Raw genomic sequence first — 19,380 nt, 5'->3', positions numbered from 1 at the left:
CCAACACTCGGGTCGCGCTTTATCAAATCTGCGCCAAGTTCATTCAAATAAATAGACACGCGACACGCGAGGCTCATATAGCGCGGACTCGGATAATTTTCCCATTTAGCTTTTTTTCGCGCGCAATTAACACGTTGAACGTAGGTAAAAGGTATACTGCGGCATACTTACGGACATTGTTATCAACATCGGCTTATCCTCGGATGTACGATCCCGTCGGGCGCCGTAATCGGGGATACGGACATCGCGTACCACCAGCGATCATTGGCCGGCCGCGGGCGGTATAGTACGCACGGTACGCACGCACCACCACCGATTTTTATCGAGGTAGCCCGGAGTTCGGCGATCTTTCTCGATCGAGTCGCCGATTCGAGAGGGCGGGCGGGCGCTCTCGCTCTTTCGGCTTCGGCAGTCGCACGAATGACCGCGACCGGCTCATATGTATCAAAAAGCGGAGCACAAGAGGAAGATTCGGAGACTTTCGAGAGGCGCGCGAGACACTACACGCGGCACACCGGCGCGGGCGCGGCGGCTCGAGGCTCAAAGATTTCGAGTTAAAACCTCTCGAATCGGTAAACGTTTTCAATGTTCAACGGTAGGTAAAGTCAATTAAATACGCGCGCTTTCTTGGATCTCGGCGCGTCGGGGCGGCACGGCGATGATGGGGGTGAGGAGATCGGAGCCCCTTATCTCGCGGTGCGGCGCGGCGGCGGATCAACGTAAAGAAAAGTGGTTCGCGATCTCCCTGTCAAAGGTGGTGTCGCGCGACGAACATGATCGTACTCCCGCGCTTTCCTCGTGGGAGCTTTACACGTGATTACAAAATGACTGACAGTATCGTAACATGATCACTTCCGCGGCCGTCCGTCCGTCTGTCCGTTTAAAACGGCACTGCTACACTCGTCCTTCGCTTGAAAACGGAAATTCAATGACGTGTTGTGATGCGCAATCCCCGGCGGCGGCCGCGGCTATGATCCCGTCGCCCTGTGTTCGCGTCCAGTCTGAGTTTATTATTAGTACCGAGATACCGATATAGGGGGTAGCAAAAGGTATAGGTGACGTCGATCGCGCACGAGCGGCAGGATAATTAACTCGCTATGAATTGTTGAGTACGGAGTTCGGAGTTTTCAGATGCGTCGTTTCGTAAAGAGGCGCGCGCGCGCGCGCTCGCTCGCTCGCTCGTGAGGCAGCGTGCGCAGTTTACCGTTCCAGACGGTGGGATTATTGCTCTCCCACTAGCTCCGTATTCCATCCGACCCCCTTTTCTCTCTCCTCTCCTCTCTTCTCTCTCTCTCTCTCTCTCTCTCTCTCTCTTTCTCTTGTTCTCTTGCAGCTGCCATCGCCTATTCGCCTCTCGTGTTCCTCTCCCCCCTCCTTCGGCTACCTGCTCTTGCTGCGTCTCTTATAGTGCCCTAGGGGGAGGTTCGCTCTCGTTATGCTTCAAGCTTCATATACATGTTGTATACTTACACACGTGTAACGTATGAGTATTCACATCCTTTGCGCGGAACCCAGCAAATATAAAAAGTATTATCACACAGTGACGCAGACGGACAAGGCAGGCAGGCAGGTAGGCAGGCAGGCAGGCAGACGTGGGCAGACGGATAATAACAAATACAGGAAGAGGATGAAGCTATGAGGGAGAAGGGGAACGAGGGGTGAAAGCGGGTGGGTGGAAGGAGCACGGGTGGAAATTAAGTTAACCTAACGTGTACTCAAGTACGGGTGGGGAACCAATGAGCGAACGGCGGACGCTCGTAACCACAACCTGTTAAACTATTCTGTGCTATTCGTCCCCCTTTCCAGTCGTGCTTTTCCTCTACCATTCTTCCCCCTCCCTCCACCTTCGCTGCCCTCTTCTACCAAGTTTCCTCTTTCCCTACCACCCCTCCGTCTCTTCTTTTCCCTCTCGCTCGCGCCCGTGCCTCCAAGTACCGTGGCTTTCAACCGAATCCCTCATTCGTGCAATTCCCCGGCGATAACCGTCAACGCCAGCTGTCCAATTGCCGCCTGTCATCCATTGTACTTAAAAGCACCACTGACGATTTACATCCATAATTTCGCGACTGTTCTTCTGGTTCCTGGAAATTATAAAGCGACAGAGAAGCGCGGCACTTGTTTCCTCCCTCCCCGACACTCCGGCCAGGCATATAGCCATGCGTGACATTGATCCGTGTAGTGTCGGAAATATCAACCAATGGTGTCCAATGGTTCATAGGACTCAAAGTAGAACGTCATGACGGACGTCTCTCACGCCTCGTACTTAATTCCACGTACATTGATTAAATCTCTCGCGGTCGACTCAACCTTGTACTAAGTATTTATTACGAGTATTACGACGCAAAATATACTTCTTTCGTACTTAAATCGATTTAAGTTAATTGTTCTACTCCACTTTTTGTGAAATTTTTAATTTTAACATCAGAGCTCATGATTAATTTATTTTATAACTTCGCTACTTTTTGTTTCACGTTACTGTTTGTCTTCTGAAAAATTCATACATGGAAATGTGAATAATCAGTTGTATTATATTGCATTTTACAATCGCAGAATACAATATTTGATATTTGTGCATTTACAGGCTGATTTATTTTAAAGAATACACATACACACACGCACGCACCAATTTTTCTCTCAAATTAAGCGTTTTCTGAATAAATGTAAATCTGAGATATTAAATGTAAATTTGAGATATTAAATTTTAGGATGGCAATATAATGCAAATTCTTTATAACATGCATTTTTATGAGATAACATTATTTACATTTTTTTAAGTGGAACTCCTAAAACTATTGATTTTTTATGACCTTAGACTATAGAAATTGTATTATGCAAGAAAAACGTTTTTATTTCAAAAAATATCGATTACATTAATATCTCACAAAACATGGTATAAAAAATTTGCATTTATATTACTTTCCTAAAACTGTAAAACTTTCGTTTGAAACATTTTTTTGAAGAATATTTAACTCGACAGAAAAGTCGACATCTTGTTTAAAATGAATCACCCTGTATAGTGGAAAAAATAAGTGAAAAGATATTTTTTTCAAACAGTTTTACAAGGAAAATCTATAGTGCGCAAATGGTATAATTGTATCCCAAATAACCAGTTTAGCTGATGGAATTCATACGAGCAAGGCGTGGCCGGTAATGGTTAGAGGTCGACGAGGACGAATATAGTAGGGGAACTTAACGGAACATGTCGAAAACGGCCGAATCTGCCGAGTCTATTGATCGTAACGAATCTCGGTCCCAGATATTCGAGAGTAGCACAATGCCTGGATTCTATATTTAGAACCTTATCTTTTTGGGGAGTTCGAGTCTATGTTTAATTTGGTAGATTCCAAGAAAAAGACTTTGGGTTGAGTAGAATAATTGTTGAATTTGTTTGTATGCCACGCCCCTGGGGAGAAGAAAGGAAAGGCGGCGCGTTTGTATATTCAAGCAAAGAAAAGAAGTGAAGTTATAGTTATGTATATTTCAAAAAAGTAGTTGTTGATATAATAAAATATGCGCATCACAAAGTAGTTTATGATGTAAATATTCTAATGACGTTATTCACGGTGAATAGAAATCTGTCGAAGAATGCCTCGCAACGCTTCGCTCGTTGTCTACAAATTGCTTTTGATTGCATTACAAAGGTCATTAATAATTGGTTGCCTCACTCGTTTCACGGCAACAAACAAACTCATATCTTGCTATTTATCTATTAGTGAGTTAATACAATGGTATATATTTGCAAGCTATTGCTTAAAAGCTAATGAGAGCGGTACAATCAGCCAACCAGATATTGCTGCAACCCAGCGCAGCGCTGTAAAGCTGCAAGCATGCAATTGGGTGGTCCAATATGCACCCGGTTGCCACTGGTATTTACATCCCGAGAAATACTTGACTATCGATCCTTCCCATTCCCCCACTCCGCCACATAACTTCTGTTCTACGGCTAGTAGAAACTTCGTACTAGTATGAGCAATGACTGCGTTAGTTTGGCGCAGAGAAGGTAATCCCCTTTATGGAGCAGGCAAGATTATCACGATATAGTAGCGGCGTAACTTTGGTACGGAAGTGGGAGGAGAAAAAGAGAGGTGGAAGAGGAGGAGATTGAGAATAGGGAAAAGGAGAGAGAGAGGGAGAAAAAGAGAGAGTGAAAGAGATGGAAGATGCTCGTAACGTACATTGACCCACCATTTCCCTCTGTTACTTCCCCTCAAAACCCGATTTTACCACAAGTTGCGCACAGTATTCTAAGCTCGATTTCTTCTTGATGAGTTTTATTTAATTAAGTTATGTCGCTCGGTTAAAGAAAGAGAAGGAGAAAGAAGAGGGAGAAAAGGCTGTTGATTTTCTCGACGGTGTTTCGTTAACATAATTATGAGACTACCTCTACAATGTGTTCGAGCTTATTATAATAGCATTCCGATCCAATTCAGTTTTGAATTCACTCGTAAATCCCTGCTCTTTTTTTTCATTACGCTATGTACGTACTTTTTATTCGTTTTGACGGATTTGCGTGATAGTTTACGTTCTTCATATATTGTAATAGAAATTATAATTTTTATATATATAGTCATTATTAATGCAATTGTAAACATAAATGATGTATATTCTAAAACTCGATTACCTGAACCCGGACTAACTTTTTAAAAATCGATTGAGCTTTTTTGTTATATATATATACATATAACGGAAGAAAATATTCTTTCATTTTACTACTACAAACTGTTCACAATATCTGCTTTAAGGCACTACAATGAAATATTTAGAAGTATTAACAGTTTATTGCAAAGGATAATGTGTTCATTACAACTTATTATTAGTTGCATGAACACATCATATCAAGTATTTGCATCTATTTCAATATTCAGGTATGCAATATGATATATTGTATCCCAGTTTCTGTGCTGGAATAATTACATGAAGCAACGTTTCAGGATAATAACGAAATATATAGTCGCATGTGCATGTTGGCTTGTACCTATAGCCAACGGGAATGCAATAACCGAGTACAAGCTAATATTACTCAACCACAACCGTGGGTTAATGCGCTTGCAGAGAACGCAATAAAAATAATAGCTCTTCCCCTCTTTTATTCTCTATTCTGCCCCTCCTGCTGCGAAGGGTGGAGACGAAATAGGAGTGGAATTTTCCACGCCAGTACTGCGCCTGTGTGTTGCTGTTGCTGATCAATCGGTCGCTGCTGTTGCTGGCGGGCTTGCTTGTCCTCATCCCACGTGATGGAACAGCAGAAACGGCTGACTCAACAGAGAGCCGAGAGAGCGAATGCTTGGAAATGCAGCGGGGAACTGGGGGAAGGAGAGGATCTACCCCCGCTGCGCCCAGCATACCATCCATTTCCTCACTCCTCCCGGGTTCCTCTTCTCTCGTCCTGCATCTACCCCAGAGATCTATCTATATGTATACCTAGAGCTTCTACACGTTCACCATTACCATTAAAATAGCGACTCGCTTCAATACAAACCGTCCAATTCTCTTTTCTCCTTATATGGTGCCTTTATTTTATTTTTCCTTTCTATTTTCCTTTGCTTTACAGCTGCACAGCTGTGAAGTAAAGCAGTAAGCAGTCTCCAACAGTGATAGCTATTTTACCATAGAAACTATTTGTGACCTCTTTTTATATCTTTAAACTTGATATATGATATATTGTTTTTTGCAAGAAAAATATTGAGGAAAATTACATTTATTATTCCTTCCTCAAGCCACGTGAATAATTCTCTTTGACGTTTTGGTTTTTTCTTGCATGGATGACAGATAGATGTTCGATATCACTCGAACGGTAATTAAGGATGGTTAAGGATACATGATAATATAATTTATCAGCAATACGGCAGTAATATTTTCTCGTGGCGAGGTTAATGTATAACTTGACCTCGTTTGTTGACCTCACTGGTTGCTAAGCACCACAGTCGTACCGGGCACCGGCGCGGCATGGCGGGGTGAGGAAGGAGAGAAGGTTAAAGCTTTAGCGACGTTGCCAAATTGCTCACGAATGAGGATGATCTAACCAACCAACGCGATGCAACCAACCAATCAGCAAGCCAACCGGGCGTTCAATGTATTGAAAATTTCTGGCATTATGAATACGGATTATACGGATTATACGGAACAGTTGGTCAATTATGCGCGAAACCAGCGGGATTCATCGCTCAATTGTCAACCGTCTTCTTTCACAATTTCCTGTTTTTCTGTTTCTTTTTTTTTGTTTGTAAATTTTACAAATCTATTTCTATATAAATTGAAGATAATTATAATTAATAATAATTATATTGAAAAAATCTTAATATAATTTTTATTAAATGTACCTACAGGCAGTTTCTGTAATAAAAACATTTCTGTAATAAACACTAATATAACAGTTGCAAAGTAAAAGAAAATTTTAAAAATGTTGATATAATACTTTTTAAGAATAATGATAATAAAAATAGTTCATCTATGTGTAAAAAATAATCTTATCATGTTGCATCGAAAGAAACTACGTGATTACAATTTTTATAGACACAGATAAAAATTTTTACTTTTTTTAAGAGGAACTTAGTAATAATTGTTTTATTATACTAATTTTTATTAATGCTGTTTAGATATATAAATTTGTTCTTCTTAGCTGTACTCATGAAGTTTCTGGTTGTAGAAAAAAACAAAAGGAAAAAATAAATGTAGAGAATGCAGCTAAACTAAATAGACTTTTGACCTGTAGTTTTTTAGCACCTTTTTCCTTCCCTCTCTTTCTTTCCATATTATACATATACTTAACTTGGCCTGACCTGCGTTGAACACAACGTGTAGAAACATGCAAATTAAAGAAGTAAGAGGAAGAAAACACTCAATATTTATGAGAGCGAAAAAACGTTTCGTAGCAACTTTCGTCAAGTTATTCTTCCGTCCAAATTAGACTCACAGATGTCACATGATAAATTATATCGAGTACGCAATGAAGAAAACGAAGTGTACAGTATGTAATATGCGTTTAACTGTTGCGCGATGTGCTGCTGACTTGCTACATTCGGCCACGTTAAGTATGATTACGTAACCGGTGACCAACTTCGAGCAATTTACTATTCAAAGCTGCGAATTATTTTTAGTCTGCATGAAATATAGAAAGTCATGATCTAATTCTTGTTAACATGTACATTACATGTACGTACACCGATAAATTAAATTTTTTATTACGTTTTTTTTCTCGATGTTGCAATAATAAATTTACATTTTATTTTTTTGAATGTAACAATAGTAATATATCAATATTTATAAAATATTGGATATACAATACTTTTTTTAAAACGATAAAAAACATACTAAATATATTTTTTAAAAATTCAAACTTATATGTGCAACAAAAATAAGTCTAAAAAATACATTTTTAAAGCACTTTTGACAAAAAATAATAAAATATTAAAAATAAAATATTAATTATTTAAAATTATTTTAAAGATATAAGATTATTGCAAATAATCATTGCAAATATAATCAAATATTTAAGCAGTACTATATTATAATCAAATACTGTTCAAGTATATTTGGCTATAATTGTTACAACTTGTTAAGAACTTGATTAGTATTGCAATGTAGTGCTTATGTAGGTACTATCAATTTATTTAATACAATTTGAAACTACAATAAATTAAAATTATATTAGATGATTTAAAACTTCGTAAAAATATATTTTATTTAGTTCATAATTTGAAAGAAAATTTCCTATGCCACACAAATTCTAGATGATATAAAATGGGATTAAAAGTAAAGTGGAGTATAAAAACTTCATGCGCTTGGATCGTGCTACTTTCCAACTTATATTTTATAATATATCTGCATGCTTTTCATTTTCAGTGTACTATATTAATCATTCTGATTTGGCAATTTTGTGGCTATAGAACTTATAATACCCACCAAAGGGTTATCCTGGAGTTAGGAATCGTTTTGTTTTTTTTTTTTTTTTAGATTTCTTTACAGCGGCATCCTGGGAAGTATTTTCTTTGCCGTCTCTGGTAAAACCGAGACATGTGGGATGAGGATCGGAATCCGGGAGCCACCGACTACGAGACGACCGCTTTCACAATCAGCCATGCGTCACTCCACAAATTTGCTTTAAAAACATACCGCAAATATAAAAAGAGGCGTCAAATACATATTTTTTTTTTTTTAGTAGCACATCTCGCTAGGATAGAATAGACTGTCGAGTCATTTGAACCGTTCCAGGTTATTTATTTAAAAAATTTTGAAAAGTAATCGATTACTCAGGTACCTAAAATTGGAAACTTTATCCTCTAGCTATTGTCTAACACAAAAGGAAGGTAGATCCATAAATACAAAACTGTTCACTATCTTGGATGACGAAAAAGTTTTTTCGAAAGGCAACTAAGAATTCTTTGAAAGTAAGGGTTTTTTTTTCTTTAAAGTGACGAACGAACGATTGGAGAAGTTATAAAGGGGAGGCTTTATGACGATGCGAGTAATATTATGGCGATAAGTAACATTTTCCTCACGTTCTGGAACCTAATGAAGAAAGCCCTAAAAATTACTCAAAACTAATGCGAAAGTAGAGGTATGTCGGTCAATTCGTTCAAAGATCAATAATTTTATTTACCGGAAATTGCTGAGCCTTTAAAGCTCCGGAAAAAGAATCTAATCACTTCTTCAGAAACGAAATTTTTAGAAAAGTTAGAAAATAAGTTAGAAAATAAAAATTATTTTAATACCACGATTTTAAATGACGTTAATATATATATTTATTTGCCATTATACAAGATTTAAAAAAAATTATAAGAGATATAGGCAAAAATTTTATAAGAGATTAATAGGCAAAAAATGTATAAGAGATTAATAGGTAAAAAATGCGATTTAATGCAGAGAGAAAAAAGAAAACTATAGTTTGTGTATTACATATTATTGCTTAATGTATGTGTAGGAGATATAAATTCTGAGTCCGATTATTTTTGGAGTCCGGACATCTAAAAAAATAAACAGCCTCTCTGAAGTCTAGTCTAAAGTACGAGATTGAGACTGTTCGATAAAACTTCATTTTAATCAGCAAAGTATTACAATAAAACAGTAAAGTAATATAAAGGGTACAGATCTATCCTCTTTCTCCCATTTTGATATTTACCTACTATTACATATATTTTTGTAGTAAACGTAATAATTAAAAATAAATATATAAATTAATGATATAAAAATGTAAAATCGTTACATTCACGTTGAAAAATTAATAATTAATTATTTATGCAAGTATTGCAATTAATGCAAGTATATTGCTGAATTGCATTATTTGAAAAACAGGCGTGCCGAATATGTCGATATAAACATTCCGTTCGTGTTCCATTCGTATTTTGGCTTGGTGTGTTTGTTTGCTGTTAAAAACACAATTATTTAATATAATATCTTGCTCTGTACGATTTTATTTGTTTTTTATGTCATATTAATTTATATTTATATTTTAATTACTATTTCTATTAAAGGGAAAAAAAGATGTACTTGACACATTTTTTTACATTTTTTTACCCAGTAAGCAAATTTCTCGTAATATAACAATAAATTGGTAGTAGATTTGCTTAGATATTGCAACAGATCCGGTATCATTTGTCCGCATTAAACTTATCTTTTGTCGGCAAAAATCTGCCGATATAATTTGACAGCAGATTGTCGGTAGATTGCTCAGTTCCTGCAGTCAATATGTCAATATTATATTCTGTTATATTTCTGCCGGCACATTCTATCGACAAAATTTGACAAAACTCTATATTCTCGACAGATTTGGCTGTCTGGCCACATTGATATTTTTTACGCTTACTAAGACGTTAAGATCTCAATGATTTATGAAGCGACAAAAAAGAAGGCCGTAATTTCGATCGTAATAGCGGAAAGTGTGCGAAAATATTTTTGGTTTCCAGCACGTTTATTTAAATTACATCCGTACGAAAATGAAACGAAGAGGCAATTGAGTAAATTCCGAGTGGAAAGATTGTAATATAATTATAATTTTTTTTAAATATAGTGTTTTCAAGAATTAAAATAGAAGAAAAGAAGGAGATATATCATATCTCCTTCTTTTCTTCTATTTTCTATTAACAAATTTCTTTCCTTCTTTCTATTAAAATGCATGCGGCAAAGATTATAACGCTAATTTATCAAAGCGGCGAGTGGATTTCTAATACATTACATAACGTTGAATTATTTGTTATTGGTATTTCCTATCACATGTTTGATAAAATAGTTTACGTGTTGGCTCTTAAGGGGACTGGAGAGTCAGATATATGGAGAAAAAGAGTTCTTTACATTTAGTATTTCTATTTGATTGAAATTTCTTTCATTAAAACAACATGTACTTAGACAAAATAATATTTTTTTGAATAAAAAAAATTTTTTTTTCAAGAAAACCTTATTATTTAACGGAAAAGACACTATCATTTGAAAAGTAATATCTCCCAACTAAATAATATATTATTTGGTTACAATGAATCTATAAAATAAAACAAATAATTTCTTTGTTATGCCGTCTTTATGCCGTTTTGTTAATTTTTATTCGATTTTTTTTTAGTGGTTCACTTGATAATGATAAGCCTCCGAGATTTCTAGTTAAAATTTGCTCTGATCAGATCACCGAGAGCCGAGATATTGCAAAACAACCTCGAAAAAAGAACTTCAGCTATACATATCGTACATTTATCTTAATATTTGTTAATAAAAAATATTTTTTTCTACTCTTTATATATTGTATAAATGTACCTCAAAATTTCACTTTTGCACATTTATTCAGTTTATCACAAAATATTGTCAAAATTTTCCAGCAATCTGACCCTCCATACACAGTCCCCATCGTATACATTTTAATGTACTATATACATGAGCGTGTAATTAATCTCGACGAACAAAATCATGTATTTATATACATGAGACTGATTGTGAGAAATAAACTTTGAAATTGCATTAATTCTATTCGACCTAGTTGCCATCGAAAGATTGCATCGACATTATATCAGAAAAGCGTTGGTACTTTTCTTATTACCCTCTCTTTTCAGTTTCAGATATTTTAATCAAAATCACGTTTACAGAAGAATTCCAGATAAGTTACTTGGTAGAGCCTTGAGTAGAGTGTAGTATTTCGATGGAGTATATATATACTATGTAACATAATCGCACTGTCAGTTGATTTTTATATATTTAGCGTCACTTGAGAATTCTTCGTCATAACGTCTGGATAATATATAATAATATTCTGATCAGTTGCTGTAATAATATTAGAGAGATAACAGAATTCTTCATTTTAGTGCTTAAATAATTGAGCAATATTTTTGCATTGAATATTTAAATGTATCATTTATTTTGCTATTATAATTTCATAATATTGCAAATTTTTATAATATCTATGCACAGAGAGAGGCGTTACATAAAAAATAACTGCAATTAATTTTTTATCATATTTTCATCGAGGAACATTTCTTTCAAGTTTATTGCAGTAATCGGCTAATATATTCAACTTTTATTTTTTTTTCCGCGAAAAATTTAATTTTTTCCCGAGATATTAAAGGTCACTTTTATAAATAAAATACTAATTTTGTGAAAAAGTTTTGTATTGTACTCTCATATGCTATATGCTGTTATAAAATGTCTCGAAATTCCAACCATTCTATTATACATATTATAAAAAACAATATTAGCGTATGTAATTACATTCGTGATGTATGGGAAACGAACGCGAGATATGAGATTGTACGAGATAATAATGAAATTAATATAATTAGTAAGAATGGACTTTTATAGAAATTAAAGAGCATATGACATTTCATTCGTAAACTTAAACTATATGTATATGTAATTGTTATATCGGACAACAACTAAATTTTTTACTCAATTAACACATTTAAATGTAACATTTGTTCCCACTTTTTTTCGTTATTATCTATTCTTGTTAAATACAACAGTTGCATAATCGTATGTGGAAAAAATAAACCTTACGTTTTAGTACTTTAAATTGAGTCGTTTCAAATTGCCTGAATAAAAATTAAATTAAATCGAAAAGCTAATTTCGAAAGTTTATTACAATCCCTCAGTTGAAAAAAAAATGTATTCTTCTGGTTCCAAGTTGGAGAAAAGCACTTATATATGTTTCTTTTTAAATATAATTTATCAGATATAATATTCTAATTCATAATTATTTGTTTAAATTTAAAAGATCACTTTAAAATTATAAGTGATTTTATCCATGCTACAATGATACAATGCCGTCAGAAGTACCAAATTTCACATTTATAGTTCGCTTTAAAATACACGATCTTATAACTGAAGGACTACTAAATTTAAAGGATGTATTATACAGGATTATTTCTCCAATCTTCTTCTACATCTTTTTATATATACGTCACGTTGCTGGATATAGCATACCCGCTGGAAATCGAAAATTGTTGTTGGGGTACAAGGGGAAGTCTGTAGGAAGTCCGTGGGAAGCTTACCCTCCTAGCATTTTGTAATGGGTGATTTGGGAAGGATGATCCTCTTGACGATGCGAATAATAAAGAAGAGAGGAAACTTGGCTGTATCAAGTTGAATGAGTACGCATTTATTTCATGAATTCATGCATGTTTTTGTAACATTTATTTTTTCTTCGACTTATCTTAAACGTTTTCCTACGAAATAAATAGAACAAGATGAAAAAATATCTATAAATACTTAGATTTTATTATAATTTGTTATTATTTGCGCTAATCTATATAATTTATTATATTACTTGATCTTGAAACGTAGCCTTACGTCAAAGCTGGAAATCTTTCATTACTAAATTGATATACAATTTAATATCATTAATACTAATAAGAATCTTATTGACCCTCCTATCTTACACGATATTTATTACTGAAAATATTACCTCAGCCGAGGCTCGAATCTCCTCATTTTTTCCCCATTTTCCAGAAGGGGCATTATTCATTCGCCAGGGCAAAACATTCTAATAAGCCTCTTGTAAACTCCCCTGTTCTGTTTATCGTACTAAAATTGAGATGATATTTTCCGGAATAAATTTTGTGTGTACGGTTTATAAGATACTCGTTAGCAATATAAATTGTATATCAGTTTTATAATGCCTGCAGATAGCCTTTTATTGATTTATTTTTAAAAAAAGAATAATACTTTATAAATTACATAAAAGTAAGAAAAAATACCACGTAATTTATGATTTATTACCAATTTGTATATTATATGATTGTTGTATTGATTTGTTGTCCAGATCTGAAAACTTTATATAAAGACTCGAGTACAAAATTGATACTTTACAATCTTTCTTGGCAAAACGGACAACGCAATATATTATTAAATTCACAAAGTAGTCAAAGTAAATTGTTCTTGAGACACATTACTTAATTCGAGAATAGATTGAATGAGAGATTTAATGACAATGACAATTAAGTTGAAAATCTTGTTTTATTCGAATAGATGACATGGGTGAAAAACAACTATTACAGATTATGTTTTTATTTATTCTGTGAACAGTCAACAAGAGTTTATGCGAATAATACGGTGGAACAGATTCGAATGGCTACTTGAACTTTCCTTATGCACTAAATATATTGCATTAATCAAATTGTTACATCCTATTTCGTCCGTGTTCTGTTATATTAATATTCGTTATGTTCAATCAGTACGGAGTAATCGACTCGAAGTTAAAAAAACGAACCTTTAGGAGTTTCAATTTTAAACAGACTTTAAAATTGATTTTAAGATGTTATCTTATAGCGTTTTTGACTGGAGTGAGTTTTACCCAAACCGAAAAGGGTTAATAAGGGTTAATCGGACGATTCCAGCATGTGATGTCATTAACCCAACTCGGGTTGGGCCTTGGTCATGGGTCAAATTCATCCCAGTCGAAAACGCTATTTAGATGTATCGCGATTCGCTTTGTAATAATTCACACAGCTTTGTCAATTTCCTGTTTTCCTGTTATATTTTTAAACACAAGTTCATTAAACTCATATTCTTCATTTCGTGTGCGCGAATGTGTGAATGATTCATAAATTCTATTGTTGTAACAATGTAATAAAGTTTTCGCATTATTCATTATCAGAATTTTTATGTCGTATTTATCAGTTTTATTGCATACATAAATACGAAATAGACAGTGACTGTGAAATAAATTGTTGTATCGATGATGTATTATTCATATAATTTGTTTTACAATTCGGGATGAAAGATTAAAATATTTCCCTTATTGGAGTTAATTTATCGATCTCTCAACGTTACGCTCTTCGAAATGTATTTAAAAAATGTAAATAAATTTTTTGACATTGTAGCACGATAAATTGCAACTATCACGAGAGTTTTCATGTAAATCATAAAGGTAAACGTCCCTTATAAATTTTTAGATTTATCTTTATTTTTTTTCTGTCTATTTTGTTGGTTATTTATTTATTTATTTATGAATAATGAATCACAATTGCATTTAGAAGCACGTCAAAGATGAAATATCCAAGGCCTTACAAAGAGTTTCCGACTTGTACGGTTTGCTCTTTACACTTGGTAAATAAAAGATTATGCTGGAACCTTTTATTTCTGGTAACGATTGTTATCCATATATGTTTACAAAAATAAAAATTGTTTTATTCAATTAAGGAAACTAAATGCGGTAAAATCATACCTTTCCATATAAAATCTTACATGATTAATAAGATCTTGTATATATCTTTGGATTTTTATCATTATTATTATTTTCTTTTGGTACACATTCTGAACTCTGGCCTTTCTTTACTTTCAAACAGCTGCTTCGTGGATCTTCTAATTCATTTGACTGATTATAAGAAACTTCAAATGTATCTAGCACAAGTAGCCATTGTTGAATATCTTCAGTGCCACTTCAGTATTTTGCTCCGTTTACAAATTTCTCGAGTCTAGTTTCTCTGTCTACAAATAACATTATATATTTATGTATATTTAATGATATAAGTATAATATAATTATTTATATATTTAACCTAATAAAAAAATTATTATAAAAAATTACGATAAAATTACATATTTAATATAATTTTTTTCATGTTATATTTTCTTGAATTACATTGCAAAACGAACATAAAATAAAGAGACCGACTTACCTAAGTTTGGTAACATCGAACTGAGAGATCCAGGATTAATTTTTTGCTATGTACCAGGCTTAATATGCAACAAATGTAACACCGTGATGCAATTAACACCTTCATAACTTTTTTATGTGCCATCAATTCATATGAAAATGTAGGTTAAAATTAAGATGCAGCAGTTAAATTTTATGATTAGCAACCTCCCATTGCACAATAAGATACGCACATAGTAAAATTCTTCACATGGTCAAATCTATAAAAAAAACAAGCTACCAATGTGATACAGGATCTAGTGTATACAATACTGTAGACAGAACTCTGACAGAAATACAGTAAAGTTTGACCAACATATGATGGCAGATTAACTGCAGAAATCAGGTAAACTCTTTGATATACTTACTGCATAATTGTATACGAATTAACAGCAGAAATAGAGCAGAATCCGCATTCAACAGATTATACCCAGTTTCTGCCTTCAATCTACCATCGAGTTATGTTAGCAGGCTCTGCAGAACATAAGCTTAATGCGGACATTATAATCGATTCCAATTTGCGGGTAATTTCTGCCAATTCAATTTACTGTCAATCTACTGTTCACTTATTAAGTCCTGATTAGTATGTCAAAAGGCTGCTAGGTCAATATGCCAGATTGCAGATTCCACTTGATTCTCTGCAACTGAGAGTGTTGTTGAAGCATACAGATGCCAAAGGAAAGCCTGTAGAATCCTGCGTCCTGTCGGATGCCTGTCGTTTCTATCCGGAGCACGCTTCCACGATCAATCGCTTCCATGCGACTCAACATATCTGTTTGATAAGAGGCCGGTTTGTTCCTCTCGCACTTCTCGCAATCGAGTTATTCGCTTTCTCCAACGCTGGAATAAACATTTAAGATTTGCTTTTTATTCTTACACTGAACTGAAACTGAGCTAGTGCAGGCGAAGATAGAGAGAACAGAAAAGAACGTGTATAAAGATTAACCAATGATTCGCCCTGTTGTACCCGTGGAATTGTTAGATTTATCTGATGACGATAACTATACAACTGCAGTTCCACCAAAAAATAATTAAAAAACTATATAAAGAAATATATAGTATTATATATTATTATTACGCGTCATAAGATTTTCTAACCTTATAAATTTGACATTTAACGGTTACTGTTTTTTTTTACAGGAAACCGGCGACAATTTTCACTTATATATCTGTAGAATTTCAAATGTTATTTATCAAAATATAAATATTGCGAAATCTTTTCGATCTGGGAAAGCTGTCACTTTCGTATTTACTATTTAACTTGTTTACTTTTGCTTCGAAATTGCCGGCTGATTGCGGCTGATTTTTCTTGCTTGCAATGGCTGTGCACTTATAGTGCAGCCAGTTCAGTAAACTCTTGCACTGAGTTTCGGCTGCACTCCCAACCCAATCCCAATAAAGAGCAGCGTCGCTAACGCCAATTCCGCAATAAAAAAAACACGCTTATACACTTCTTGAACCAGTGCTGCTAATTGAGGAATAAAAGAGCAAATCTTTTTATTTAGATTCGAGGGCGTAAGGTACATACCTAGGGGTGCAGATAAAACAAACGTATCTATCGTCATCTCCGCGACAATTCGACGAGCTAAATTGCCGACTAGTTCTCGCACGTCGTTCTCGGATTTCAATGTAATTTTACTCCCTTGAAAAGAGGCAGAGAGCTTTCCTCTGTTAATTAAATTCCAAATCTGTCGGTTTCCTATTACACCGTTTGATACGCGGAAAGAATTTCATTCGGCCTATTGGCTGACGCCGAGTGCATTGTTTTGTAAACAACGCGTGTAAACGAAGTTCTCATGTCATCTTTTTTGATTCCCGGCTAACGATTGCAAAATAATTCCAAAGCAGGTGATAACGCACGTGTGAAATGAGCAGATTCTTTTTGTTGAGAGAATGACGTATTTACTTTGTCGAACAAGTTAAATTGATTGGCTTGACTGTAAACCGAATTAACACGATTGTTGAATGTGCGTGTAATTGGGCAAAGATAATTACAGCTAAATTATAATGTAAACTGTATACAGAAAATCACAATTTTTATAAAATTACCGTAGCTTGTTGCACAAAGGTAGTCACGTCTTCACACGACGCAGAGAAGTTGAAAATACTTCCTGATTTTAGTATTAAGTATATTCTTTTCGTTCGTTACAACGTCTGTGTGATGAAATTAAAGAGTTTTGTCGTCCAATGCAGGTAGCTGGATTTAAAAGCACATTGGAGGTTCATCGACAGCGAATGTTCGCCACTGAGACAATAAAATATGTTTGGATCATTACGTAGCAAGTTTCAGACGGTGCAGGAAGGTATATCCGCTAGGTAAAAGATTTTCTATATTTACTGTGTCTCTTGTCATTACTGTGTAGAGATGATATGGATAATAATAACGTACAATAATAGAACTGACGATAGCCGCTCATAAATCATACACTTTCGAATGATGAACCACGAAAGATAACGCAGCAATGTAAGCAGCAGCAACTTTTACAACTCCAGAACATAATCGATGATTTCAGTATACGCGGATTGTCCACCACTGAGCAGCCAAAGAGCAAAAAATCAGCCAACGTAAGGAATGTAAATTATGACGCTGGGGCAGACGTTCTGCATCACTTTCAACTGCAATGGAACGAGCTTCACGAGCTCGCAGAGGAAAACGCGGGAAAGGCTCAGGAAGCGGATACGCTGATATCTTCTATTTACGAGAAACTTCAACACGAGTGGAACAACGTTACATGTTTAAATAGCACCTTAGCTTACATTCCAAAGATTAATAATGCAATTCAAGATCTCATGGACCAAATAGGTAGTTTCCCTTTTTCAGAGATGAAACACGACGCGTTAAGACACAAATAGAAATCGAATCTTTCTAAAATTGTCATTTTATTATGTCGAAGGAAATTTACAAGAAATGTTTGAAGAAGTTGAAGGAGCTTTGTATCGATTGGAAGACCTAAATGAAATGTTAGATTTACAAAGTAGACAGTTGGATCACAGGTTCCAATTGGCTTTGTATAAAGAGAAGAAACTGATAGAATTAAATAATTTCAAAGGTACGTTACGCGACGAAAGAAATGTATTTTGTGTACTCAATCAAGATCTTTTCATGATTTATTTCAAATTAATTTTTTTAAGGAAAGTTAGCTAACGAGCACACGGAGAGACTCTCGCAACATGAATTAAATCAGCAAAAAAAATTGAAAGAGCGGCGAGAGACCTTTGAGGAAGCCTTTAAGGAGGACCTTGAGGAATACAAAGCAACTGGATCTATACCAAGTATGCCTCTTATTTCTATATCTTCTCACAAAGAAAAAGAAAATGCGTGTGAGCAATAAAGTGAATGAAATAAACAATGAGTCGTAGAAATATCTAAGCAAAACTATTCAAATTAAGTAAATCTATTGTAAATAATTTATACCCTGTGAATATCGCATGGATGTCTTGCCACTTGATGCAAACCTGTATATTGTTTAAATACGATTGCCACAGAGTATCAATTGAGAAGTTATTAAACAGCTATGTTATTTCGAAAATTTATTGCTGAGCTGTGCAATTCAACTGAATTCGTTATAATATTTATATTTACAAGTTAATACAAATATATTTCTTAAAAATGGTATTTCTTCTGCAGTATAATGTTTCATCCACTTTATTCTGTTCATTCACGAGATAAGTTTAACTTCCCGATGATTATTCCGTGATTATCACATATGATATGATTAATTTATCTCTTCCAAATTTAGAGTTACCAGTCTCTGCAGAAGGTCCATCTTTGGACGAGATAGTGTTGGACATTGATTCGAAGATATTTGATGAGTTTTTAGAGAATTAGAGGCAGAAGATTGAGAATTGTATCCATAAGTCGTTGCTAAACTTTATTTGAAGGTAGCTCATGACGGAACATGACTTTTAACCGCATTTCTTACAACTAGATATTAGGGCTGTGATTCAGACAATTTAAGCTTTTTAATATAAAAAGTGTAAAAAAATAGTTCACAGTATAAAAAATGTCTTATACAAATGCTTCCAATTTTTCCATCAAATGCCTAAACTGACTTTTAAATTTCATGAAACTTTGTACAATCCTCGCAGATGTAAGTGCAGTATTTTGTGAATTGTGTATTATGTATCATTTGTCTTTTGAATTGAAGGGAACTCGAGTTTTATCCCGCAACAATTCTCTCGTATGTAAATAGATGTAAGAGAAAAATGTTATTTTGTTAAATTTTCCTCAATTGTATTACAACTAAAAAAAAAAATAAATCGATGTAACATGTA

General features: G+C 34.5%; 2 protein-coding genes and 2 long non-coding RNA genes across 9 annotated transcripts in view; 1 reads left to right on the top strand and 3 right to left on the bottom strand.

Moving 5' to 3' along the window:
* LOC139772142 (uncharacterized) overlaps positions 1 to 1,429 on the bottom strand; it is a 12,586-nt gene extending 11,157 nt beyond the window's left edge. The window contains exon 1 of the mRNA XM_071705562.1: positions 172 to 1,429. Within this exon, the coding sequence (XP_071561663.1) occupies positions 172 to 189 (18 nt within the window). The 5' untranslated portion in view covers positions 190 to 1,429. The remainder of the gene's footprint in view (positions 1 to 171) is intronic.
* The window catches only part of Dysb (dystrobrevin binding protein dysbindin), a 21,911-nt gene extending 2,531 nt beyond the window's left edge, over positions 1 to 19,380 (top strand). Inside the window, exons 1-6 of one of the 6 annotated variants that reach the window (XM_071705623.1) lie at positions 15,320 to 15,451; positions 17,299 to 17,421; positions 17,619 to 17,908; positions 18,000 to 18,155; positions 18,238 to 18,378; positions 18,846 to 19,380. In XM_071705623.1, coding sequence (XP_071561724.1) covers positions 17,366 to 17,421; positions 17,619 to 17,908; positions 18,000 to 18,155; positions 18,238 to 18,378; positions 18,846 to 18,934 — 732 coding nt within the window. In that variant the 5' untranslated portion in view covers positions 15,320 to 15,451; positions 17,299 to 17,365 and the 3' untranslated portion in view covers positions 18,935 to 19,380. Of the gene's footprint in view, positions 1 to 15,319; positions 15,452 to 16,487; positions 16,954 to 17,298; positions 17,422 to 17,618; positions 17,909 to 17,999; positions 18,156 to 18,237; positions 18,379 to 18,845 lie in introns of those variants that run through there. The other 5 variants (XM_071705618.1, XM_071705621.1, XM_071705619.1 and 2 more) reach the window with 5 other exon arrangements.
* On the bottom strand, positions 3,459 to 5,813 carry LOC139772167 (uncharacterized). Its single transcript, XR_011718066.1, has 2 exons — positions 5,480 to 5,813; positions 3,459 to 5,392 (listed from the first exon to the last, which is right to left on the bottom strand). It is a non-coding gene; the product is annotated as an uncharacterized lncRNA (long non-coding RNA).
* On the bottom strand, positions 12,548 to 16,394 carry LOC139772166 (uncharacterized). Its single transcript, XR_011718065.1, has 4 exons — positions 16,204 to 16,394; positions 15,474 to 15,945; positions 15,089 to 15,326; positions 12,548 to 14,898 (listed from the first exon to the last, which is right to left on the bottom strand). It is a non-coding gene; the product is annotated as an uncharacterized lncRNA (long non-coding RNA).

This window comes from Temnothorax nylanderi, unplaced genomic scaffold (genome assembly GCF_030848795.1).
Source record: "Temnothorax nylanderi isolate EJ_2023f unplaced genomic scaffold, tnyl_v1.0 TNYL_tig0047_pilon, whole genome shotgun sequence".
NCBI classification, from domain to species: Eukaryota; Metazoa; Arthropoda; class Insecta; order Hymenoptera; family Formicidae; genus Temnothorax; species Temnothorax nylanderi.
The sequence above is the reverse complement of the archived record's forward strand: the minus strand, read 5'-3'. Positions and strand labels throughout refer to the sequence as shown.